General features: G+C 36.1%; 2 protein-coding genes across 2 annotated transcripts in view; both read left to right on the forward strand.

Annotated features, from left to right (window-relative positions):
- Window positions 1–712: 712 nt before the first annotated feature.
- On the forward strand, window positions 713–10217 carry nsmce4a (NSE4 homolog A, SMC5-SMC6 complex component). Its single transcript, XM_084391968.1, has 11 exons — window positions 713–826; window positions 1384–1623; window positions 1723–1803; window positions 2232–2362; window positions 2472–2614; window positions 4027–4126; window positions 4223–4313; window positions 4399–4493; window positions 4578–4626; window positions 5462–5547; window positions 8652–10217. The coding sequence occupies exons 2-11, from the start codon at window positions 1407–1409 to the stop codon at window positions 8721–8723; spliced, it is 1065 nt and encodes a 354-aa protein (XP_084248094.1). The 5' UTR covers window positions 713–826; window positions 1384–1406; the 3' UTR covers window positions 8724–10217.
- A 3393-nt stretch (window positions 10218–13610) lies between these two features.
- Window positions 13611–26593, forward strand: part of tacc2 (transforming, acidic coiled-coil containing protein 2) — a 62782-nt gene continuing 49799 nt past the window's right edge. The window contains exons 1-5 of the mRNA XM_084391969.1: window positions 13611–13754; window positions 17356–17455; window positions 18812–18868; window positions 23419–23636; window positions 24846–24974. Coding sequence (XP_084248095.1) covers window positions 17423–17455; window positions 18812–18868; window positions 23419–23636; window positions 24846–24974 — 437 coding nt within the window. The 5' untranslated portion in view covers window positions 13611–13754; window positions 17356–17422. The remainder of the gene's footprint in view (window positions 13755–17355; window positions 17456–18811; window positions 18869–23418; window positions 23637–24845; window positions 24975–26593) is intronic.

The following is a 26593-nucleotide window of genomic DNA, read 5'->3' on the forward strand; positions in this document are numbered from 1 at the left end:
TAGGTTTTGTTCAACAACATATATTACATAGTGTATGTGAGGTAAGTTGCTGACAAGTTGCTTTATAAAGACAACTAGGCTACAACAGGGGTGTGAGCTTATGGACAATCAGACAACAATTGCAATTCGTAAATAGCACATTTTTAATGCTTAAACTATATTTTACACATAGTATAAAAAGCCAAAGGAAGACCTAATAAATTAAATTATATAAAATACAATTATAATCTATAATACGATGGTCGCAAGCAGAGACATTGGCTCATAGATGTGTATATGTAGACACCACATTCGACCGCTCTAAATACGTTGGCGCGCACGCCATCTTGGAACGGTCAGTGTGTTGTCACTCACAGTAAGAATCAATGATGCGGAGCTTCTGATTGTGAAACTGACGAGATTTAAATTCCCGAAGAAATGGGATCACTTTTTACAGGTGAGAATGTGTTGGTTTGTGTACTTATATGTATTAACTCAATATCACAGGTTTTTATACTATTTATACTATTACTACTGGTAACTTTTTAATGTTATGTTAGCTGACACTTTCGTTTTGTTGTATTGAGTTTATTTAAGCAGAATTATCTGATAAAGTCTATTACAGAAATAGATATGCATACGAACAGTCAACTCAACTGTGTTTACGGCCCCGTGTTTTGACCGTTTCAATATGGCGGCCCACTAATTATGCGGAATCTTGTTTATAGGCTCTGGTCACAATAAGTCGGAAATGACGCGGTGGCAGTAAACACACTTCCTTCTCTTCGCGCGAAGTTTTCGTCGTTGATGCTAATGACAGACATGAATCCTGCAGTTTTTAAAGTTTGTAAGTGTTCAAAATACGTGCTGATTTGCGTAAATCAGTGTTTATCGTTTCTTCTCTGGCTTCATTTTCCGATGTCTAGTTGCATTTTTAGGCCAACTGCAGTGAATCGCAAAAAATTATCACTGTCGAGAAATATTTATGTAAAATATAATGTATATATTTTCATGGATTGCACGCACAAATGCTCTGATTGTTTTTAAACAATCTTTTTAAAAGTCTCACAAATGTGTTGGTGTATCAGTAAAATACTGTTTACTCGCCATGTGATTAGCTGCATACTAAGTTAATACACTGTAGTATGCTATGCTTTACTAAATTATGCTGCATATGATGCATTTATATTATATCATATTATATATTATGTTATGTTATGCTTTTATACTTGAGTGAAACTTTTGTAAAACATGCCAGCGTACAAGTGTCATTTTGGATGTGCAAACTGTCATTTTAAATCTATTTCATGTGTATTGTAATATAATCTTTTATCAACTTTATAGCTGTAGGAATTTTGAGTTTCTGTTTTATTAGTATTCTGACATATGTGTCTCTCTGAACAGAAAATCAAGCAGAAACATTGAAGATGTCTGATACGAGGAGAAGGTCTAGAGGGAGTCAAGAGGAGCCGGCAGGACCGTCCAATGGAGTGGGAGGGCGGAACAGGTCAGAGAGAGCGAGTGATATGGGTGATGAAGATGATATTGTTGGCGGACCATCAGGTATTAGCGAGGAAGATGATGATCCAACACGCAGGAGAGAGATCAGGAGCAAGTACAGGGATCTGATCAATCAAGTCCAGCGTGAGTATTAATACTGTTAAAATTTGTTTCAATGATACAGTTTGATGTTTCATTTATGAAGTGCATTTGTTGAGAATTTTTGTTTTGTTTTGTTCACAGAAAATCGTGAGGACATGTTGAACCCGGCTAACAACAAACTCACTGATGTTTTAGAAGAAGCCAACAAACTTTTTGTCAATGGTATTATTTTTATACAGTGTTATTTTTTGTATAATTGAGATACTATTTTAGTTTTTTTTTATATATATATCTTTTTTATTTTTGTATTTTCAATTTAAGTTTTAGTCATTTTGTTGTGTGTTTTTGTCATTGTATTTATTGTGTTTTTTTTATTTCAGTTTGATTTATTTTAGTACATCAAGGTAAACTAAATAAAAATTAGAAATTTTGCCTTGGCAATAGCTAAAATAAAACAAGTTGAAAACTTAATTTCAGTTAATGTTTATTTTAATTAACAAAAATGTTTTTTCATTATTCTAGTTTCAGTTAACCATCTATAATAGCCCTGTTTCTATACACTCCATATCCTCGTATCTACTAATGGAATACACACCTTGTCTTCATGATGTTCTCCTGCTTGTTTGTTAATTGTGTGTGTCTGTTTTCAGTGAGACAGGCTCGTGAAGCAGCGCTGGATGCTCAACTCCTGGTACTAGCCACTGATCTAGGGAAGGAGAAGGCCAGCCAGCTACATGCTGAAGGCTCTGCATTTGACCCGTCTGCATTTGCAGAACATTTGGTAAGTTACTGTGAGAGGAATGCCAGATCTTATATTTTGCAATGTAAAAATTCACTCTGAAAGGATTTGTTTCTTCTTGGTTGATTTTTTTTCGTATTGATCTCTCTAGTTGTCCTTCATGGGTCTGAATCGTTTGGAGGATGAAAGTGGTCAGGATGGAAACTTGGAGGGATATTTACCTCAAGGAGCCTGGCAGAAGCTTGCAAATAGAGCTGAGTCCTGCTTCAAAACAGCCCCTTCATTCCACTACATGTAAGTATAGCTGTAGTAAGGGAAGTGGCTGATTGATGAGCGATCAGGTAACTGTATCTAAGTATGTAAGGCTTGGGTATATATTGAAAATTCACATTAAATTAGAAATTATTAAAATAAAAGAATAGCTCAATATTTTTAGAGCATTTTTTTAGCTCTTAAGTTTACCCGTTTTTCCGATTCCCATCTTGCCTCCCATGACTTGTGAGTATGAGCGTGTCAAGATAAAAATTGTATAGTTATAGTGTAAAAATGGTGTTATAATTGGTAAGTTACATTTTTGTGAAGCAGAAACTCAGTAAATAAGTTCACTTGCATTAAAATGAGTTTGCATCATCCCTCAGAAATGTTCATAGATGTCCCCATGTGGTATTTTATATATTAAAATGGTTTAGGAAAAGCAAGCATACACTACTATTTAAGAATTTGGGGTAAGCAAATTAGTTTGCATTAAACTGATCAACAGTAACAGTGAAGACATTTAAAATTACTGTATGCAAAAGATTTCTATTTCAAATAAATGCTATACTTTTGAACTTTACATTCATCAAGGAATCCTGAAAAAATGTATTCTGATTTCCACAAAAAAATACTGTTTTCAACATTGATACATAATAATAAATTATTATTGAGCACCAAATCAGCATATTAGAGTGATTTCTGAAGGATCATGTGACACTGAAGACTGGAGTAATGATGCTGAAAATTCAGTAATTCCATTATAGGAATGAATTGTATTTAAAAATTTATTTAGATACAAAATGGTGTTTTAAATTGTAATAATATATAAGTACAGCCTTGATGAGCATAAGAGAGACTTCTTGCAGGGTAGTAAGAAAGTCATATTTAACTACATACACTAAGTAATGTTATATTGGTGCAAATAACTAAAATGATTAAACATTTTCCATGATAAGTAGTGTATAAAATGTTTTTTTTTTTACTTCTCACTAAACATTGGATTATTTTTTATTACAATGGCTATAGACCTTATGTAGCCCCGCCCCTTTTCAGCGCTGCGCTCGTTGTCTTTTGACTTCCGGTCTGTATTTTCACAGCGTTTTGCGTGTTTATTAATGAACGGCTCGTTTTAAAATCTTCCCGGTCGATTTACATTTGTTAAGTCATCTGCTTTAAACATTACAGTCCTCATGATAACTTTTGTTAACTTTACATTAAGTAAATCCACTTAAAAAGCTAATTACTCCTGGACAGAAATGCCATATAAATATACAGAGCGACCGCAAAACGGAAGTTAAAAGACAATTTTCCAAAGATGGCGGCGCCCTTGTTTCTCTGGTGCATAAGGTCTATACAGTTTACAAAAACAAAACCTCTGCTGACACCTCTTTGTTTAAGTTTACAAACACAATGTGCACTAACCTTTATTTATTTTTTATTTTCAATTCAAGGTTGGGCTCATTTTTGGCAGAGCCTCCTCCACCACGGCAGAGAGTTGAAAGGCAAAGAAAACTACCCAGCAAAGAGGCTAAACGAATTATGCCCATCCAGGTGTGCTCATCATTTTAATAATGCAAACCCTGACCATCTTTCCAAATATCCCTCAGAATCTGTCCGACTTATACTGAAAATATCTTGTCGTCACAGCTGAAAAAAATGGAAGAATCGCACCAGGAGGCAACAGAGAAAGAGGTTGAAAGGATTCTTGGATGTCTGCAAAGTTACTTTGCTGATGATTGTAAGCATACTAAAATAAGTTAGTGTCAGAGCTTTGCGACACAGACGATTTCAAAACCTATAATAAATGACTATTTTCGGAACAGCTGGGGAACCCATTTCATACTATGAGTTCGTCATCGACCCCAACTCCTTCTCCCGGACTGTGGAGAATATCTTCCACACATCATTTCTCATAAGGGTGAGTCAAGACGCTACAATAGCTGCGGAAATTCAACATAGGTCCCAGAATAAAATAATAAAATAAAAAATGTTTTACCCTCAGGATGGTCTGGTGAGGATGTTCTTGGATAATGATGAGCTTCCTTGTATTGGTAAGTAGGGATGGGCATTTCAAGCTAAAATAATATTCGATGATTGCTTGGAATTATTTGATTATTATTGGAAAATCGCACCTCTCCACAACATGCTCATTGGTTAAACGGCGTTCACTCAAATCCTGCTCCGACATTAAATTTATCTGTAGTAGAAAATTTATTTTACTGACTCTCTTGTTCGAAATGGAACGAATCAAAATGAACAAATCTTTTTTTGAGTCATTTCGTTCATTCAAGTGGCTTTAAATGTTATACTTTTAACAGCCAAATTCCCCGAACACATCCACCTACGCAATCTTGATCATATTCTGAATGAAGAAATCATTATAATGCAGTTGGTTATAATGCAATAATTTACAGGGAACATAAATAATTACTTGACCTTCCAAGTCTTTCGTTCATTTGTCACGTGACAGGACGGATCGTTCATTAATGACCCATCACTAGTCTGTACTGTATGTCTTGTAGCCATTAAAGAAAGCGTATTTTGTTACATATTTATGTTTAAATTAATATTTAATATAATGTTCTTTTTTGATTTCATCTATGTTGATTATATGAAAAGTGAACAGCATGAAATTTTGATTGACAGCTTTTAGGTTCGTTATTATTACCATCGCCATCTGGTTACATGAACGGTCACGATCACCACCTCATCAGCACCGAAAACATGGGGATTTTTTTTTTTTTTTTTTTTTCAATAATCGCACTACCTATTCGATATTCTATAATTAAATCAACTAGTCGAATATAAGTCAAATCCATAAGTCATTATTGTGTTTGTATTTGGTTGAATGTACTGGCAGATGATATTATTATCTGTGTGTTGTAGCTCCAGTAGAGGAAGGTGAGATAGAGCCTGGTGGAACTTCCATCCGACATCAGTGTGTCATCTCCATCAACCAGGAATCCTGGAGGGTGAGCACATGATGACTGCGTTTGGTGATTATTTGCAATAGTAATGCACCAAAATTAGAATTTTTTTTACCCATCCCGAAATTAAAGTTTTCATTTAGCCACAAGCTGAAACCGAAATGAAAGTTTATTTAATATCGCATGAAACTGAAGTTTTGAGTTTTCTTTTCTTCTCTATCATGATGTATATCAAACTGAAACAGCTTCTCAGACAAGAAAAAATGTGCTCGTTGTGGTTTGCTGTTGCTCTGATCTCATGTGAGTGACAGGTTGTCCCGCCCTCGCTTCAGTAAACACTTCATCAGAGAAGTGAAGAGTTGCTAGAGGGAGGGGTTATTTATTTCAAGATTAAGTTATGATTAAAGATTATGATTATAAAAAAAAAAGATAAATTGTCTATGATAAATACTACAATATTAAAAATAAAAATAGGAATTGTGATTTTAATAATCAATAATTAATTAAATGTACTTAATAATTAACTGTCAAATAAAGTTATATGTAAACTTTTCACTATGTAAACTATCAATCTTTAAAGGAACATTCCACCGTTTTTTCATATTAAACTGTTATTCCCTTAATTAAGACGAGTTGATACATACCTCTCTCGTCTCAGTGCGTGCACTCAATCGCTTTAGCGCGTGGCGACAAGCACTTAGCTTAGCCGTTCATTCATTAGGATCCAAACAGAGATGAAGCTAGAAGCGACCAAACACCTCCACGTTTTCCCTATTTAAATACAGTTACACGAGTAGTTATCCTTTTTACCCGCTTAGAAAAGCGCCACGTTTTATTTTGTCACCATACTTGGTCGTGTAACTACTCGTGTAACTGTATTTAACCCTTAGAGAGTCCTCGGTCACTTCTGACCGAAAAACTTTCTGTTTTGAATTTTTAAAAATCACAGCTTCATCGGAAGGTTATGATACTTGGTGACTTTTATGGCATTAGGTATGTGAATACAAAAAAAAATTGAGGTCATGATCCGAGCATGCTAAGTGGTCGTAAAAAAAAATAGTCACACTCAGTGTCTTCGGTCAAAAATGACCGACCCATAGGAAATGAATGGGAAATTTACAAAAACACAAAAATTCTCTGAATTTTTGTCTGTACAATCTACAAATCGGCCACGATTCTAAAAAAAATTACACCGCAGTAAAGGGGTGACACTCTACAACATCAAGAGTGCAAAAAATTCACACCCACCCACACACACACACACACATACAAACACACTTTTATACACATACACCCCAATAAATTCAGATTACAAAAAATCTGTTTTGAATTTTTAAAAATCACAGCTTCATCGGAATGTTACGAAACTTGGTGACTTTTATGGCATTAGATATGTGAGCACAAAAAAAATTTGAGTTCATGATCCGAGCATGCTAAGTGGTCATAAAAAAAATAGTCACACTCGTGGTCTTTGGTCAAAAATGACCCCCATAGGAAATGAATGGGAAATTGACAAAAACACAAAAATTCTCTACAGATTGGCCACGATGCAGAAAAAAAGTGCTCAGCAATGAAGGGGTGAAACTCTAAAACATCAAGAGTGAAAAACATAACATAATTAATAATTATAATTAATATATATATATATATAATTAATATAATAATTATTACAATTATTAAAATTATAATTAATAAAATGTTATAAACCTTGGCAAAAAGTATTATTTGAGAATTTCTAAAAAAATACATTCAATCCACATCTTAAAAGTAAGTAATTTGGTCCAAAAACAACTAGAATTCACAAGCATCTCCATTTAGAGCTGTACAGGCATCTAGTGGTAAACCCATGCAATAACATGATTTATTTCATTTTATGTTTAATACATTTTTTTTTCTTTTTTTCTTTTTTTCTGAAAGTCTCTCTTTTAACCGAAAATACTGTATAAAAAAAAAAAAAAAAAATTAATCATTATTTTCAATGGCAAAAAATGGACTATAAATAATGCATAAATATTAATAAGTTCAATCAAATTGTCTCAAAATACTAAATTCAAAAGATTAAATATTATAGAATAAAAATAAATTGCATTGGTTTTTTACTGGGATGGAGGAAGTTTCATTTTTAAGTGTCCGTTCACTTCTGACCGGGAAGGCACTGAGTGTGACTGCTAAACGAAGACTCTCTGAGGGTTAAATAGGGAAACCGTGGAGGTGTTTGGTCGCTTCTAACTTCGTCTCTGTTTGGATCTATTTCTCGGGCTCCATTGTTCCAGTAAACTTGCACAACGATCTTGAATGAATAATTTATTAGATGCATGCCGGTTTATTTATTGTAGAGACATCGACTTTACATTTTCAATCCCCTAAACATGACACGGAACAAAACGAACTGTGATTGTTGCGTTACACGTCAGTCAAAGGTCCTCTTGGGCGGTCCTTGGCCAATGAAGGCTGCGATAGAGTCCTGACCTTCTGCTGTTTAGTTCTTAGTAATTAAAACCCACAGCTTCCCTATTAGTAGGAAGACACTGCCAGGTAGAATTAATTCACACACAATCGCTTGCTATAATGCATTCATATAAATGTAATCTTTACTGTTCGACTTTATCTGTATCTGATTTAGAACAACAGAAATCTGTGTGAAATATAATGACCCAGAGACAAAAGAACTGATTAAAAATAAGCTGTTATGTAGGAGTGCTGTTTCATATGCCATGGCTGTGCACAAAGCAACCCTCGTTTGAGTCTCAGCTTGGGATTCGGGCTTATTTATTAGTTAATTACATCATCAGCAACTAGTCGACGTCAACTCGACTTTAATCACATAAATGTCAACTTAAAAAAAAAAAACTGAAGTGGTTCAACCCCTAGTTTGGACAACATTTTCAGACTGGAATGTTGTTCCAGGATCAACAAAGCACAAAGTTTATTGCAATTTGTTGGATGGTAGGCAAATTAAAAACCGCATGGACTAAAAGACCTCGGTTCATCAAAATGAAGATTGATTAAAATCGAGAAATCTAAAACCGCTTCGGCTGAATATTTTCAGTTGCTGGGATTTTGGTGCATCACTCAATTCAAGCAGATATTTATTTAGCATGGTATAGCTTGTTTTTTACGTTAAATGATCTCTCATTTGTGTCTTTCAGGAAATCATTGATGCCTTTGATATTAAGGATGCTCTGATTCCAGTTCCAGAGGTTTTGTCTCAAGAAAGCTAAGTTGGAGGATAGCTAACAACAGCTACCAAAACGTTTATAAAATAAAAACAAACACTTTTTATATTTTTAATGTTTGGAATCTCAATTTTAAGAGTTATATATTTGGATTTTGTACAAAGTGTAATAATTGTGTTTAATACAATAAATGTAAAGTGACCTTGCAGTCAACATTATATTAGGTGGCGGATTCCAAGTAAAACCAAGGAATATTTTCACTTCATGGACACATACATGGTTCATAACTCTCCACTGTCTATAGGTTTAAATCTCTCTTCTCTTTCTCTGAATCTCAAATATTCAGAGCAGCAAATCTATTTTGCGCACAGAAATGGTGACCATCACATGGGACCATTATTTCATAAAACAAGTTTTCTTTGTAAACCATTATGCAAAGATATAATCCTATTTGCAAGTCAAAACTCCATTCATACAGCCATTGCATTACAGAGTGTGAGTTTATGTTTACAGGACATTTCCTCGAAATCTATGATTTTTTTTTGAATAGATAACAGACTGTATCCTTGCAGATTAACTAAAGTTGCTTGTAATGCAGATGACAGGTTTATGTTTGGATTCCCCAATACTAATCATTAATCTTGTCACTAGTGTAGAAACTAAGATGAACCTATTCAAAATGGGCCACATCCTGACTTCCTTGTCAGTAATTACATTTAGGTTACAGTTGAACTCCACCATCTAGTGGTGAAGTAACTGAATGCACTGGTTAAACCACACAAAAAATTGTTATTGAATACATTCTCGACTGATGTCTCTAGCCGAGGATATTTGCACGGTCATATGGGAATATCTGTATTCTCTTGCACTTTGTTGTCTGTTACAGATTCATATCATATAAAATGCTTATGTAGGGCAGTGATAGAGAGCTGTCCATGTGTGCTAGTGTGCCCCTCCATCTGTACATAGATTGGCCCAAGCTTGGATTAACTGCCCTGTAGTTTAAACCCACTGACACCTGAAACCTTTTGGAAGGATCTGCCTGCTGTCTGAGCAACACTTATGTTCACAAGACGCTTCTCTCGGCAGCAGGGACTTTTTGGACGGTGTAGTGGTGTAAATCTGTTTTCAGGTCAGTTTTTTTTTGGCAGGATTGTTTTTGTTGATTTCTTATAGTAATTGTTTTTGTGTGTGTTTTTCCCCAATGACATTTTTGATTTTCACCTCAGATTTGTTTATAAGCTTATTTGCTTGTTGGTGTGCTCTGTTTAAACAGGGTAGACGTTTTATATGCTTTTTTTTTTTTTTGGTGGCTCACTGGTTTAAGTTAGTACTTGTATTTCAAAGTGGCAGAGATCCTGTCTTACTTTTAAGAAAATGGCAGCATATCAAAATAATGGAAAATTATTTATTTAACTTTTAATTGCCATATACCAAAGTAGTTATTGTCAGATTTCCTTGAATGTTCTTACTTTTTCCTAGTCTTTAATGGGCTGTTGTGTAGTTTGTCTGTATTAAACACTTGATAATTTAAATGTCTGCAGTATCTTTGCCTGCTGTCCATTTTTAGTTAATATAATTTAGAATAAGTTGTGCATCTAAATGTGTTTATTTGAACTCTTGAGAATTTTTCCTTCCATTTCAAAGTAAAGGTTGCTTTTTTGCTGAAAGCTCATTTTTCATAGGGACGCACAAATTCTGTCCAATACTGTTAATTATTTTCATGTAATGACTGATATAAAAATTCAGTACTAGTCTTAAAAAATAAATGTGCTAAACTAAAATCAGTAGTTTTTGTCAGTGTCAATTCAATGTTGTCATTGATTTTAGGCTTCAAACACTTAAATATTCAATTTTGACCAGGATTTCAATATTAAATTCATTAATATTGATAACAGATATGATTCTGATAAACTGTGCTTTTAATGAGGGTCCAGATGTGATTTTTAATGTATTTTATTTTGTGAGGCACCCATATATATATATATATATTTTCTTGAAGTTGACATGAAATGGAAATTTACTACCACGTTGTGACATATGTCCAAGTCTAACGGCATGTTGAACAAGACAAAAAAATGTTGGGTGGGACTTTTTATCCTCCAGTTGTTGATTGGATTGTGAAACGTAAGCGTTGCCTGCTGGATTGGAGGCAAATCTGAATATAATTGACTGAACTGCAGCCTGGCCTTGCAAATGTTAAGTGATGACATTTTTATACTTGTTTTATTATTTTATTTTATAAATGCTTAGAGAAAATTTGACCAGTAACATGCATTAAGAAAATAACAAGGGACAATTATGATTTCATGCTGACTTTAATGCCAGTTAGAGAATAAATATTTTCAATTTAGTCTGTGAATCTTCGTACGGCTTTATCCGTGTCATTATGACTTTTCTTTACTTTGTGAAATCCCTTTATTTTCTGCCACTGTCCCATTTCACTTGAGTGGCTCCATTTCCTCTGGCGAATGTCTTTGATGCTCAGCACCGTGTCATCATGCCGGCTGCTGTTGCTCTTATAAACTCGCAGATGCTCTGCTCTTTTATTTTTCTCGTTCTCATTCCCCTTTTCTGTCCTCCCCCTCCTCTCCCTGCTCGTGTGACGGTCGCTGTCGATAACAGAGGGGCTTTTTAGCCACTTGCAGAGCAGCATCTCTCAGCATCACTGCAAACCCCGACGAAGGAAGGGGGAAAAAAATGTCAAGACTTTTTTTTTTTTATCCTCATCTGTGCTATTTATATAATTGCATTATTATATAAGAGAATGAGCATGTATGTCATACATATACCTCGGGCATTGCAGTAGATGATGCTTATTCACACACACTCCCTCACACACACATATACATGAGGGTACCCTTGCACGCTTGCACTCACTTGCTCACACCCTGCTTGCATTGCTCAGCGATGCCATTTCTTTGGAGTGGGGATGCAGTCCTGGAGAGACTATTTTTGCAAGCCTTGTAGTGCTTCTGTCACCTCTCCTCAGGAGGACATGGAATACAGGATGGGAAGCTGCATCGGAGTCGCACGCAGCCAGGTAACACCGCATCTCTCAGATACTGCAGACAGAATGGCAAAACGAAACGAGAATGAGTGGGAAGACATCGCCGGTTGTTGGTGCAGGAAGAAAAAGGGGATGAGGGGGAGTATTTGTGTCAGACTGGGCTGACGTCAGGGGGATATGAAAGAAAAAGCCGTGTATTTTTGGATGTCTCTTCTCATACTGGCCTGTAGTGGTCGGAGCTCTGAAGATGAAGAGAGTGAAAGGAGACGGGAATGGAAGGGAAAAAAGAGGGGGAGGTGCAAAGAGATGCCTGACAATATCTGTACAGTGTGAGCGGGGAAAGGAATGACAGACATGGATAAATGGAAGGCACTAGACATTTTTTTATTTTAGGCAAGATTGCAACAAGTAAATGATGTCTTGTGCTGAAAATAGACAGTTTGTTTGAGAGAATTAAATAAGGAACTGATTGCCATGACAACAAGCAAATATTTGTGAATTCAATGCTTAATTATACATAACTGAACAGTAAATAAGCAATGATTGTTTATAGACAATAAATGCTGTCTTTATGATTTATTAATAACTTGTTATTCAGCATCTCTTAAGTGATGAAATGCACTACAGTCATGTTATACTTGTTTTAATAGGCATTTAGAATAGGAATATTTGGTTAGTCACTTTATTTTAATACTTGTATAATAATCTTAATCTTTAAATACTGTAATGATATCAGGGAGGAGAAGGGGTGTGTTGCGTGACTGCCAGCAATTAAAAAATGATTTATTACAGTGACCAGTAAATACTTTATTCATGTTTTCTTTATGCTTTTAAAAGGTCAGGGTATGGCTTTGTAATTTTATGTATCAAAAGGTGAGAATGATTATTTAGTGAGTAAGCGAAATGGAGTGTATGATGTTGTGTTTAAGAGTGTAAACGGGTGAGGTTAACAGGTTGCAGATAATGGATAATACATAAATAATGCATTTATGTATGCATTGTATGGTTTTCCAATGGGAAACAGCTGTGTGGTTGAATTTAAGTTTGAATTCAAAGGAAAGATCACAATCTAGGGAGTTTAGCAAGAACGACTGGAAATAGTCATTGAATGGAGGGTCTTGGAGAATGGCGGAAAGAGCTGAAAACACTGGTTTGGTGAGTTATATTCCAGTGCCCTATTAACGTTTTCCACTAATTTACTGTACATGGCAAAAATGTGCTTTTTAACAAAATTATATTAGTTATTTAACATCACTGGATCAATTTGACACTATACTTTTGGTAACACAAATAAAATGGCTAGTTAAACCGCAAACATGTGGGAATCCAGCAGTGCGAATGCCTTTACCAAAACAGTACAGTGACTTGTCGACCTCCAGAAGTAAAAACACCTTCAGTGTGAACAGCATTATGTTAACACTTAGTGTGAATGTAGCATTTCTCAATGAAAGTTTTCAATTGTTGATGCCATTGTATAAATTCTCTATTCACAATCAACTATGATTAATGTATTACTGTATGTGAGCAAAATATCTGTTAATATGAAGGTTGCTGAGAAAGCAAGATAGCAATTTGAGGTGCTCTATGTAAAATTACATGTCTTTTATTAGGCTACTGATATGACTGGATTCTTCCAGTCTTTTAATTAATTCATCTAAAATGACTGTGTGCACCTTTAAGAAAGAGATGGAGGATACAGCTCAGAGAAAAGTGCTGTGTAATTGCTTTGGGGTCCTGTTGACAGGCTAAGAGGGTTATGGGAAGGGTAAAATCCTTTCTGCTTAGTTTATGGCATTGTGTTTGTTTACAAGTGTTACCAAGGGCCATGTACCGTCCAGCTGACTCTGTCATCTCTACCCCGTCAGAAACAGTGCACCCCCCCACGGTCTCTCTGTCAACCCACTGCTTACCCCCTCTTGCCTGCTCATACTCTGCGCAGATATAGCAACCCGATGTGCCAGTTGTCTCAAGTTTGTTTACTGTGTTATAGCTGCAATGAACACAACCTAAAGCTCTACATTAACTCTGTGACAGTGTGGATAAATGCTTCTGCCTCTGTGAGCTGGGTGAGTGAATTTGACTTGACTGTGCTGTTATTACTTTTGAATTTAACACAATGACCATAACTAGTTCAAATGAGGTGATTTACTGAACTGACATGAATCTTTAGTATCACTTTAGGTGTTTTTACGCTTAGACTTCATAGATCAGTGATATAGGGAAAAAAACTAAACAAATGTCCCTATAAATGAATCATATATCTTTTGTTTTAAGGTTGTATTATGCAACATTGTGGCACATCAAATTTGGTCACACTTTATGTTAGGTGTCTTTAATACTACTATGTACTTGTCAAAAAAAAAAAAAAGGTTAAGTACAATGTTCTTATTGTGTTCATTGCAAAACACTTTTGCTGCTGTTGAAGTGGGATAAGGGTAAGGCAGGCACAGGTTTATTGGTAAGGTTAACTGGTAAGGAAAGGGTCAGTGTAGTTATAGATGTAATTACATAACTAATTACAGTTGTAATAAAATGCAGGTAATTTTTAAATTAAAAAATATATAAGTACAATGTAAAAACATGCATGCACACAATAAGTGCATTGTAGCAAATTATTAAAGGGTTAGTTCACCCAAAAATTTAAATTCTGTCAGTAATTACTCACCCTCATGTTGTTCCAACCCCGTAAGACTTTCGTTCATCTTCAGGAAAACAAATTAAGATATTTTTGATTAAATCTGTCTCACTCCTTTAGGCTGCTTGGTAATTGCATCTACCGACCCATAAAAGTTAGTAAAGACATCGTTAAAATAGTCCAAGTGACTACAGTGGCTCAACCTTAAGTTTATCAAGCGACGAGAATACGTTTTGTGCGCAAAAATAAATAAATAAATAAATAACGACTTTATTCAACTATTTATTTTCTTCTGTGTGGGCCTCTGATGTGAGTTCATGAGAGCGCCACGACGCATGCGCGAGAACTGAAAAGAATTACGAAATCTAGAAGTCTGTATTTGTTTCGGTTTATATTACGTTGGATGACACAAACATAATCAGGGATGGAATTACCCTCCATTTACTCAAATAGCTCAGAACGACAGTGCTCAGAACACTGCCGTCATTTGTCTTCTCTCTTGTTTATCTTATTGATTGGTTGTTTCTGAAAGCCAGGCCAAATCTAAACTTGACTCTTCAGACGTTATTTGCATTGAAATCATTGTATAGGCCTATGTATTACATAGCACAGTTTGTTTGGAAGGGAAACTTACTCATGGCTGGATGGGAAGACTTAAATAACGAGTGACAGACAGGAACAGCATCTATTTATAACAAGTTTCGTATTCAGGTTTCCAGGATTTTGAGCAGGCACTGATCACCCAGCAGAGCCGCATGGACACACAAACAGTCTTTATCAACTCTTCGAGATGATCTGGAACATTGTTTGACACAATAGTTTTGTGTTTTGAAAGTGCTACACAAAAAGCATTTGATATTGTATTTTACATTACATTTTAAAGCTAAATCTCCAGTAGTTATATCATTCTATCGACTTCCTTCCAAACACTTCCCACTCTACACCTGTATTGGCGATCATGGACCTTCAGTTAGAGTAGACACCATAATTTGACATAACCGAAAATGGGTTTGGTAAGGGATAGAAGTACAGTCTTAAGGTCTCAAACCATGTCTAATTTCCAAGATTTGTAGAGTAATGACTCTCAGCAGGGGGAGACAGAGGGCAGCTTCTTTTGACTAGTTGATTTTGGCAGTAATCTTCAAGTCCTCTCATTCACACGCATCTACTAGCACAGTCTGTCAAATGATGAGCTTACTGCACCAGATTAACCCACTAACACAGCCAATGGGTCAAAAACAGACTCCTATACTCAAGAGCTAAAACTGTGCCACGGTGCCATGCAACATGTTGCTTAAGTTCTCTTGTGCCCATATGAAAGAACTATCTGACCTTGTTTAATATTATACATCTAGGACTGGTATTTCTGAATTTAACATTATGCCTTCAATCTTCAGTGAATGCTCATGGAGATTAATACACAGCACTAGGGATATGGCGTTTTACAGAAGGTTTAGATAGATGGGATCCCATCTACTGGGTTTAGAGCATGCTGTAGTTGTGGTTGTTTGAGGGGGCGACAGCTTGACTGATGGGCCCTGGAGCTTTCTGCAGAGTGCTGGCCGAGGGTCAACAGTGTGTGCGAAATGCTCCAGGAAGTTGATTTATGTTTATAATGAGCTTGTGGTGTTCTTAAAAGAGATTCTGGCCAGAGCTCTGTTAGACCCATCTAGAAGAGCTTTTTTTTATGGGCTAAAAGACGCACTCCTCCACTCACTCTCACTAACCTTCACACAGTGAGCAACTTCTCAAGCCAGATGTGCAATGGGCCTGAAAATATCACTCGCTTAATGTGGCACGGTGAAAAACGGACAGTTTGAAATAATTTATGGATATTAATCGAACATACCGGTCCCAGTTTTTTTGATAATGAAATTTAGATCAAGGATGCTATTAAAACGTCATTCTCATAATTGCAAGTTGGCAGACAAGTAAGGATCATAAAAACTATACACATTTTTTAATGAATGGACTAAATGGTCAAAGAAGTGCGTTCAAATTATTGTGAATATAGCCTATATATAATGTTAATTTTTCTTATTTCACCAGGAAAATTGTTGTGATTATATATGTACACTACAATTCTAATGTTCGGGGTCAGTGCATTTATTTAATCAAAAATTCAGGGAAAAAACATGATATTGGGAAATATTGTTACAATTTAAAAGAACTGTAAAGTGGAATTTTCAGCAGCCATTACCAGACTTTTAATATTTTTGTGGAAACCATGACACAATTTTTTCCTATAGGATTTTTTTATGAATAGAACTTTTTTTTTAAACCACATTTATTTGAAATATAAATCATTACTTTCACTTTTTAACAATTTAATGCATCCTTGCTGAATTAAAGGATTAATTTTACTGATGGCAAACTTTTGAACAGTAGTGTGTATTCAACATATAACATATTGCCCACCCAGCATAATCATATTTAAAAATGTTCTCTTTTATCCCACACAGTCTATTGATTTAAAATGATAATTATTTAGAATATGACACTATGGCACCAGCAAAAAGAACTTTACTGTGAACCGGCCCCAGTGCAGTTTTAGTGATAAATATTGTACGAATGTGTATAATACTCCTCTGTTGGCTATACTGTCCCTCTTTTTTGAGAGTCAGATTGTCACAGTTTCTTCTGGGTTTCTGTTTTCGGATTATTTGGTTTCAATCTGGTTTATCTTTTCTGTGTTCTGGATTTTCACATTTGAAGATTCAAAACATGCACTTGAAATCTGAACTTCTGTGAAGAGTTTGGATTTTCTAACAGGTTGTTTGATTCATTCAGGCCTTTACGTAATAGTTATTGTACAAATTATTGTATAAATGTTGCCTGAAAGTCATGACTATATTAATATTCTTACGTTTTTCTACTGGACAGCATCTCTGCACTTTGTTCTGCTTTCATCAGAGCCTCTTAATCTCAACACATGACACATACTTGCACACATATTTCACTCCCTGATCGCGCAAAGCTCAGTGTTTCACTGGATGTCTGATGAGGAAACAGTGTTTGTAATTCCTTGACAGTGTCTGCTTTCTTCACACTGGTCTCGGTCTGATGTGAAGGGGTCCCCTGCCAACCCCACTCAACAAGATGGGCAATGAGAACAGCACTTCAGAGCTTCCGGTAAGAGGGTTTCTGTTTGGGACATACCTGGCTCAGCACCGCAGTGTTATTCGTCTCTTCTGATATGCTTCCCAGGCTTGAACTACAACGCTTGTGTGCCTTGAATGAAACTACACTTGCAGTTTAGAGCTGTTATGACTTTTTTGGTGACATCTGTTTGCATTCCCACACAACTGACATACTGCCTGTGACAAGCTGTGCTTGAGATAACAGCACATATATAGACAGAGAGAGTGCTGTGGTAAAAATAATGTGCTGCTGTTTTCATTGTGTTGTCAAACATTCTGACTGCATTTAGTTTTGAAAGAGTGCAGATGGTCAGTGTAGGCTACTCATTCTGTGTCTGATCCCCCCCCCAGTATTAACCACTATGCTGTTTCCATCACTAAAAGTAGAGACGCTACTATAGCCTTTATTAACTACATCATTTAAATCTTTCGCACATATCTTTTGCTGCTGATGTGATATTAACTCTTTCCCCGCCATTGACAGAAATTTCCGGCTTTCCGTGTTTTCACTGTTACACGGTAAAAGATTATCTAGGCTAATTCTGAAAGAGAATCTCCTGATCAAAACACAGCCGACATAAACAAGCGATAGCATGTAAAATAACGCGACTATCAACATTAAACAGCATCAAAACTGCTTAATGTTACTGAATGAAATGTCGACCCAGGACTGTGTGTGCAGGCGTTGGGGGTTGTTGATGGACATCCGATCTGGATGTAGTCAAAAACATGATTTTCTCCGTTTTTTCTCACAATGTTGCTTTTTTTAAATGAAACGTCACACATTCAAGTGTTGATAAAAAAAGGAATGAAGCTAGAATAAAAAAAATAAAAAAATTAAAGGGGAGGGTCTATTCTTTCTTTTGATATAGGCCTATTGCATGTTCAGATAGGTTATTCATAAACCTTTGCGAAAGTGATACAAAAAAAAAAAATGCTGGCGGTGGCTGGCAACTTTTTCAAAAACGCTGGCGGGGAAAGAGTTAAAATTAATTTATGAATTCGGACATGTGGTTTGATCTTCAATGGACCCTGAAAGGAATATTTGGGCGATGTTATGCTTCATTGAAAGGCTACTCAACTTGGAATTCAGGGTTTATCTTAATAGGATCAACCTATTTGGCTCTGTGCTATTTCATGGATGACTCCAACCAGTTTGGTAGGTTTCCAGAACGAACGTTAAGTAGGCTACTCTCGGTAAACTTCCAACAACAACAGTACCGTAGACTCCCTGAGGTATATGGTGACTCAAATCTGCCATGCATTTCTCCCAAGACTGTTCCTATATCTCCAGAACTTGTATCCATCTCTCCTTTTGCATTACTACACCTATTTGTCTCTGCCACAGGAGGGCGCTCCAGACAACGTGGTGCTATTTCCTCCAGAAGAAACACAGTCTGCCATGGTAAATGAGGTGCTGGAGGGGTTCAGCATGTGTGTGTGAAGTTGCACTGGAAGTGTGCATGGTATTTCTACGTTAACTTTGGTTCATAAACAGCCCAGGATAAAAAAAGAACATATAGGAGCGGTTAACATGTGGATTTAGTTTAATATTTTGCTTAACCCACTTAAATCAGCTTAAATGTCTCTCAGCATAGCCAAGCTGGTTTTCAGCTTGTTTAGTTGGATGGCCAACTTGTCTCCCATAGATGACCAGCTGAATAGCCCTAAAACAATTCTAAAACCAGACAAACCTTGAATGTCAGCAAACCTGCTTAGGCTGTTGTAATTTTTTTCTTTTTCTTTTTCTTTTTTTCCTAGTAGAGGAATGAGCTTTGCTTTGCAAAAATGACTTCATCATACGTTTTTAATTAGTCTCTTTTCACTTGTTAAGAATCTAAAAAATGTTTTTTAACATCTTTAAAAAATAAAAACGTTTTACTACGAAATACACTTGTATTAGAAAAATACATTCTCTACATTCTCATTCACTGCAACATTGTAAAACTATCTGTCACTTTTACTATCACTTTTTGCAGTGTAAAATGCCACTAAAAAAAGACGCCACTAAAAAAGCAGGGGTTATTCATTTTAATCATATTCATACATTCATTTTTCTAGTTAGGCTATGCCAAGCTCTAAAATATTTTATCAGGTAGCCTAAAATTGTGAGTAAAGAATACTACAAAAAAAAATGATTATGCAGTAGGCTAACTCATGAACAACTGGAAAGGTCTGGGGCCTTTGAATATTGTTGTGGACAAAGGGGGACCTTGTAGTCAAAAAGGTTGAGAACCACTGCAGAGTCAGCCTCAATGTTTAAAATTCTGCATTATAATGGGGACCCTAGTATTTGAGTGCCTATAGGGAGTGCCTATTCATTATTATTATTCAACAAGTCTGTATTCTGTTTAAAATCATAGAGTTTAAGTGTAAATATATTTTTCTAGTTCACAAAAGCCTCAAAAGTTAGTCTATATCATGTCCCCCCCATGCTAGCTACTTTGAGACTGATCTTTGGCTCATTTCCCAGTGTACACCTGCAGCGTGTGCATCAGAGTGCAGTCCTCACTCAGTCCCCCAGCAGGAAGTGACAGAACAGCAGCAGAGCACACATCAGAAGCAGGAGAGAGAGAGAGAGAGAGAGAGGGAGGGAGGGATCAGAGGGCAGAAGCGTCATGCTGAACGAGTTACCCGGAGAAGGGGGAGGGATCACTACTCAAGTTGCTCTGTGAGTGTCCTAGACTAGTCTGAGATTTCCTAGTACTGCTTCTCAGGAGGAACAGTCTGTCTCACACTTTCAGGGACTAGCAGAGTTCTCTTCTGAAGGGCATGGATCTGTAGCAGGAGAGGTGAAGGGAAGCTGAGTCAGGAGTCTGTGGATGAGACAGGAACATAGGCAGCATGTGTTGCAGCATGTTTATGTCTTTACCCGGCTGAACCAAAACACGCACACACACACACGTCTCTGCTCGCGCTCCCTGGGACCGCACCGTTCTCGTGCAAGTGTGTGTTCCTCCTTACCTAGAGAAGGTGAGTTTGGCAGTTATTTAGTGTCTGCTTTAGTGGCTTATTTAGTGGCGCTTTACACTGAACCTATATTCTCAAGCATTTCTATAATCTGTCAAATCCTTAAAACAAGATAGTTTTACAATGTTGCAGTGAGTGCTGCATGAGATGTCAGGACTTGTTTTCAGAGAATGTATTTTTTCGTAGTAAAATGTTATTTTTTTTAATTTTTTTAAGATGTTAACATATTTAAAAAGTGAAAAAATACTAATTTAAAGCTCATTATTAAAGTAATTTTTTGCAGTGTAGGCCTAATAGTTGTATTGCTTCTGTATTGATTTGGATTGTTACATGTGTTACTGAGTACAGTAATGTGTGCTTCCTGAAGAGGGATAATATTTTGGTCTATTTTATACTAATTCAAAATTGGACTGCATTTCATATAATTTATGGGTAGTGTGTGTATCCCACAACTATGTAGAGGTCAGGCTGTTGTGTTGGGCTTATATGATTGCCATGACAACCAGTAGCCCTGCACAGCCAGGACGCATGTTAACAGCAGGGATTTACTGTAGTGGAGGACAATGTGGGCTGTTAAAGAGGCAGGGCAAAAGAGACCATATGGGGTCCACTTTTCTGGACCACTCATGCTGTAGGTCAAAGGACAGGCTCATAGACTGGCTCTTTTTTTTAAGGTTGCCTATTTCATATCTGGGGAAGAGATGCCCACACAGCTTTAACATTGTAAGCACACAGACAAATGTAACTCATCGAGAGTGACTTATTTTAGTTACTGTGTGCTCAAATGAGTTTTTTTATGGTTAGATACAAGTTAACAGCGTATACAGGAAACAGGAAGCTGTGGAACTTGAAACCAACCGTGAGAAACAAGATCATAAACAGATTAAGTGCTGTATTATTCTATTAAAGTCAAGTTGAGGTGTGAATGAATGTGGCATTATGCAGCATGAACAAAACCTCAATGATTCAATTAAGTAAAGTCATTATTTTATGATTCAAGTAGTTGTATTATGTATTTGGCTCATGATTTAACTTGTTATATAATATATAAAGCATTATAACTGAACAAAATGTGTTAAAGTTAATTTGTATGATTCAAAATCTAGTGTATTACTCAATACCTAATTTAAAACTTTGTTATTTACAATTTCTGTGAACTTTTCAGTTTAACTTTTCACTCAAATTGTTGATAATGTAGTTTATTACAATAAATCAGTAAATCAAAATAAAATAAACAGTGAAGTATTTTTACTATTAGTGGTCCCAGACTTTTGTTCCCCAATTGCATAAATAAAAATGTAGCTTGATTTGTTAATTAAAAATTACATCATAATGCCTTGTTTTGTTGTCTGAGGGAGTGTAAACAGATTCTCAACTTGATGACAGGGATTTTGGAATAGTCTAGCACTGGGTCCACACAGGGGTCTGAGGGAGACTGGTTTAGGTATACAATGATACAGTACAGTGATTGTTCACCGGTGTGTGAAGCGCATCCTGTTCTTCAGAGATTTGGCTGTTTTCTGTTGAAAACCCAGCCATCTGTCACTACAAAATCTTACTGATATTTGAAACCCTTGTGTTTATTCCAGGTTTGGCAAACAAATTAAAATTCTGAATAAGCTAATGGAAACCGAACACTTGAGTTTGTCTGGACTTCTGGGAGTTTCATTTGATACTCTGACCTGATTCAAATTGAGTGGTGTTTGTGCTCACAAAAGGCCTGGGAATGTAGATCAATGTATGAATTCACTCATGTCTTAAAGCTCAGAGAGAGTATAACACGTAACCTACAGCAGAGGTGGGAATGCATGCGTATATCGAGTGTGCTGATAAAAACAATGGGTAATGGATGTGGGGCTTCTGTGTAATGCATCTCTAATGTGACCTGTGTTCCAGAGAGCATGCAACATGATCTTCTTTTGCTGCACAAAGACTTGTCTGTGAATCGTACTGTCGATCAGTGAGTGAAATGAGTTTGTGTCTGTGTTTTGAAGGAATAAGATTCTCTTTTACTCTAAATAAGAGTTTTTACTATGCAAAGGAGATACTGAAAATTAAATAAATATCTCTAAATGTCATGTCACTAACATCATATCCTAACATAAGGATTTTAGTTGAATATTTTTTTTAGAATGTAAAACCTGTGCCAAATAAATATGCGGATGATCCGCTATTTCGACCCCTAACGGGAACAGCCAAACGTCAGAGAAGGAGATTTCTTTGAACGTATAAAGGGAAGTGTTTTAAGTAACCGTATCATTTAGTAATTTAAGTAATTTCTTAAATAAGTATGATCTCTTCTTTGTAGTTCAAGTATGAAAAATGCATTCTAAATTTAAACACTATAATGTAAATAAATTCTGCATATAGAAATTCTACATTTATTTATTTATTTATTTATTTATTTATTCTTTTGTGGCCCTTTACAAAATGCTTCAGAATGGATTTAATCTTGTGGTTCAGTTGAATGAAGCCATCTTTTTTCATTTGGAAATCACAATCGCTTTTTTTCCCTCATTTGGAAAGAAACCGTAAGCGAATGAATTCTGTGGAAGTTCACTACGAACCTTGAATTACCTTTTTAGTTTACAAGCATATGTTGTGTATGAGCACGTCTGAACTGAGGGCAAATTATCGTGTCTGAACTTATCCTTAAGGCCTTGCTGATATGTTGGATTCCTTGAAAACAACATGTTTATTTTTTAAGATTTGTCTAAAAGTACAGATGGGACACTGATAAATGATCAGGGATAGTCTAATCGCCTCAGCGTTTTATTGACATGGTGGGTGTGTTTTCTTTTTATGTTAAAAGTCAAGCCCTGTACATGTAAAGAAACATAATCTCGGTTTGAACGACTATCTTGTTCACTAAGTGGCAAGTAGGCCATGTTAAGTGTGTGCAGCTGGTCTGAGTGATTTACGGATCTGAGATTAAAAACAGATTGCGCCAGTCAGTGCTCTAACTACTTTTGTTGCGATTCTCAGGCCGCAGTACACACCGACAAGGTGAGCTCACTGAAGGAAAAGTCTGTCCACACTGATTCAGTCACCGGGGAACCACAGGTGCCTGCTGACGAAGAAGAAAAGCCACAAAGACAGGAAGAGGAGGATAAAGAGGAGCTAGAGTTTCCCCATGATCTGCTGCCCAGCATAGACCTTGACCTCAGCGCTGAGTTCAATCTCACCTGGGGAACCTCACTTGGGTAAGTCTCAACTCATTTACTAAAGATCATTTTGTTGAGGAGTAGACCTGTTATCAGACAATTATCAAGGGGCAAGTTTCAACAGGATGGCTGATTCTGTTGAAAAGTTGTTCACACATCTGATGCAAATCTTTCTGCCTTTCAGTTATGTTTTGCATACACATATCTGGTAAACAAAAAACTTTTTTTCTTTTTTTGTGTGCAAGGTTTTGCACACAAAAATAAAGAGATTAAAGAAGTGATAATTATTAATGTGCCTAGTGTAATTAAAGGGATAATTCATCCAAAAATCGTTTTCTCACCCTCATATCGTTCTAAATTTGAATGACTTTCAAGGGAAGGTATTTTGAAAAATGTCACATGCAGGAATTGAAATGACATTAGGGTGAGTAAATGATGACATCATCTTCATTTTTAGGTGAACTATCTTTTTAAGATGCCATTAAATTGTGAGCTCACCTGGGAATTGAGGATGCAAAGAATAACGCAAGTTCATATCTGTCTTGAAACTGGAAGCCACAGATTGGATCGGACTCTGACGCTCGCCCACATTTTTACAATCTTACTCTTTCACAATAAGAGCGAAACAAAACACTGGACTTATTCTATAAATATCCTTTCTTATACTCACTTGGCTGTGTGAATTCTATTAATCTCTGACTCATTCCTATGGAAAACTTGACTGAATGGATAATTGGCAGGCCTACAAAAGAGCCACAAACCTCACCAGCTGTTATGGTTGTACAGCCAAGGCACACTCCAGTGACTTTTATTGTACATGATTTTATGGATGTAATGCTAATGAAAGGCTTGTTTGCAGACATCATTATTTTACATTATGAATTATATTATTTACACATATATTTTCTATTAAATATACGCTGTATTAGTATGTAGTGTATTAGTGGGATTTTAACAACAGTTCATATTGATGAATATTTTTCTACAGTACTTAAATATTTATTTAAGAATCACTTTAAAGGTCTGTAGTCAGTTCTAAGACTAAAATGGCACAAATTGGAAATGTTATGAATTTCACGCATGTTGTGCATCACACAGTCTGTACGTATAATGTTTGTAATTTGATAAAACCTGGCTTCTTTTGATTTCTTTTAAAACTCTATTAGTCATTTATTCTTTTAAATAATGAGCCCGGTGTTATGAGGCTCATATATTAAAGGGCATTTATTTGTGTATGTGTGTGTATAGTTGTGAGCAGGTGGGCTTGGGTGAGATGAAGAATGAGACTGTGGCACTGGGTGGCACTGCCAACCCTCTGCTGGCAGGCCTAGAGCACTACATGGAGGCCAGTCCACCAGTAGTGGGCCTCATGAAGAGGTAACAGAGTAATAATGAAAATGGAGACAGAGAGATACCAGTCTACTATGGCATAATAGATGGAAATTTTTAATTGGGCCAACGTTTATTCATGTTTTCATTTATGTAATAGATTTTGATGTGATCTCTTTTGCTCCATTTTGTGTTCTGGCTGTGGCAATTGATATGTGCTGTGTAAATGGAGTTTCCTCCCAGTAAGCACAAAACCTGTTTATATTTCATTGCATTTTAGTCAATTTAGTTAGTTATTGTTTTAAAAATATTCAACAAACAGCATAAATGTATTTTGGATTTGGATTAAAAAAAGATCAATACCCGACTTTGAGAAAAGAAAAGGAATGTATTCCTTATTTAGGTTTATCAAATATCTATATTTGCAATCAGCACATTTGAATGAAAATGTTTATTTTTTGTTTTGGTTATAAAATGCATATTTATGAGCAAAATACAACCAGAAATAGCTTGCTTTTTAAGGGTAAACACATTTAAAATGTAAGCGTCAAAAACAGGTCAGATGTGGTAATGGCAATTATAAAATGTTTCTGAATCTTTGTGAAAATATGTATTACATATTTAAGTATTTTGTAAAAAAAACATCATCAACCTTTTCACAACTTAAAAAAACCTTTACACCAACGTAGCTGTGCTTACTGGGTTGGTGGTCTGTTGAATATGTTTGGAGCTGGTTTGCTGTGAACTAAACTAGTGTTGTTTTTGGTTGATTTTTTGATTGGCCAGCTGAAATGACACTTTAACACGCTTGCATGGTGAAAATGTATGGTTTACCACGCTAGATCAATGTACGGCGTGAGAGATGTCCTCCTTAACCAGAAGCCATGTTTGAGTGTGGTGTGTGTATATTTGCGGTCGTTTCGTGTGTGTGCTCATTTTATTTCCTGTTGAGAGATTTATCAACACATTAACAAATCTGGTTGCTATTGCATACACAGATGGGATCTCCATTCATACTTGACATGTTTTAAGGGTATACTTCATGTTAGTTTCTCTTTTAGCTAAATATGGTGTATTATGTCAGAGTAAACTGTTTATGTTTAGATTTTTATTCATATTTTTTTCTGCATCATGGTTTTATGCTGAAAGGGTTATTAGGCGAAGGGCAGAGGATTGTGGGTATTGAAATGCGTCCTGACAGTGCAGTAGGGAGTGGCTGCAGTTCTGTAATTCATGCAGACATGCAGTATGCCAAAATGCCTCAGGATTTTAGCATATACAAGCATAAATGCCGTAACTTAAACTGCAGTACAGCTGTCTGACTTTCCAGTTATGTTAGAGAAGAGTTAGAAACTTTTTTTTTTTGCTGGCTTCGTCTGAATGGGAGTGTCAGCTTCCAGTCATAATCATTTACTGAAAAAAGAAAAAGGCTGTGTGGTTGAGCCTGTTGTCATCAGCAAGCCAAGCTGGCTGATCACATGACCACTCTGTGGTCCAATAGAAAAACACATGAGGATCTGCTCCCTCATTTGTTTCCATTTGAGGTGAAGGTGATTGATAGATTTTTAGTGTAAAATGACAGGCATAAATGTGTTAGCTATGGTGTCTCTGTTCTGTTAATGCCGCTGGAGGCACAGAGAGAGAAGAACACTAGGTGAGACAGGCAG

Source organism: Rutilus rutilus (assembly GCF_951802725.1).
Source record: "Rutilus rutilus genome assembly, chromosome: 20".
Lineage (NCBI taxonomy): Eukaryota > Metazoa > Chordata > Actinopteri > Cypriniformes > Leuciscidae > Rutilus > Rutilus rutilus.

Bases quoted from the DNA above. Each gene is read 5' to 3' on its own strand.
- nsmce4a (XM_084391968.1), top strand. From the start codon at position 1,407: ATGTCTGATACGAGGAGAAGGTCTAGAGGGAGTCAAGAGGAGCCGGCA. The intron at 2,363-2,471 runs GTAAGTTACTGT...TGATCTCTCTAG, and splicing joins CTGCATTTGCAGAACATTTG to TTGTCCTTCATGGGTCTGAA. The intron at 4,494-4,577 runs GTGAGTCAAGAC...TTTTACCCTCAG, and splicing joins ACACATCATTTCTCATAAGG to GATGGTCTGGTGAGGATGTT.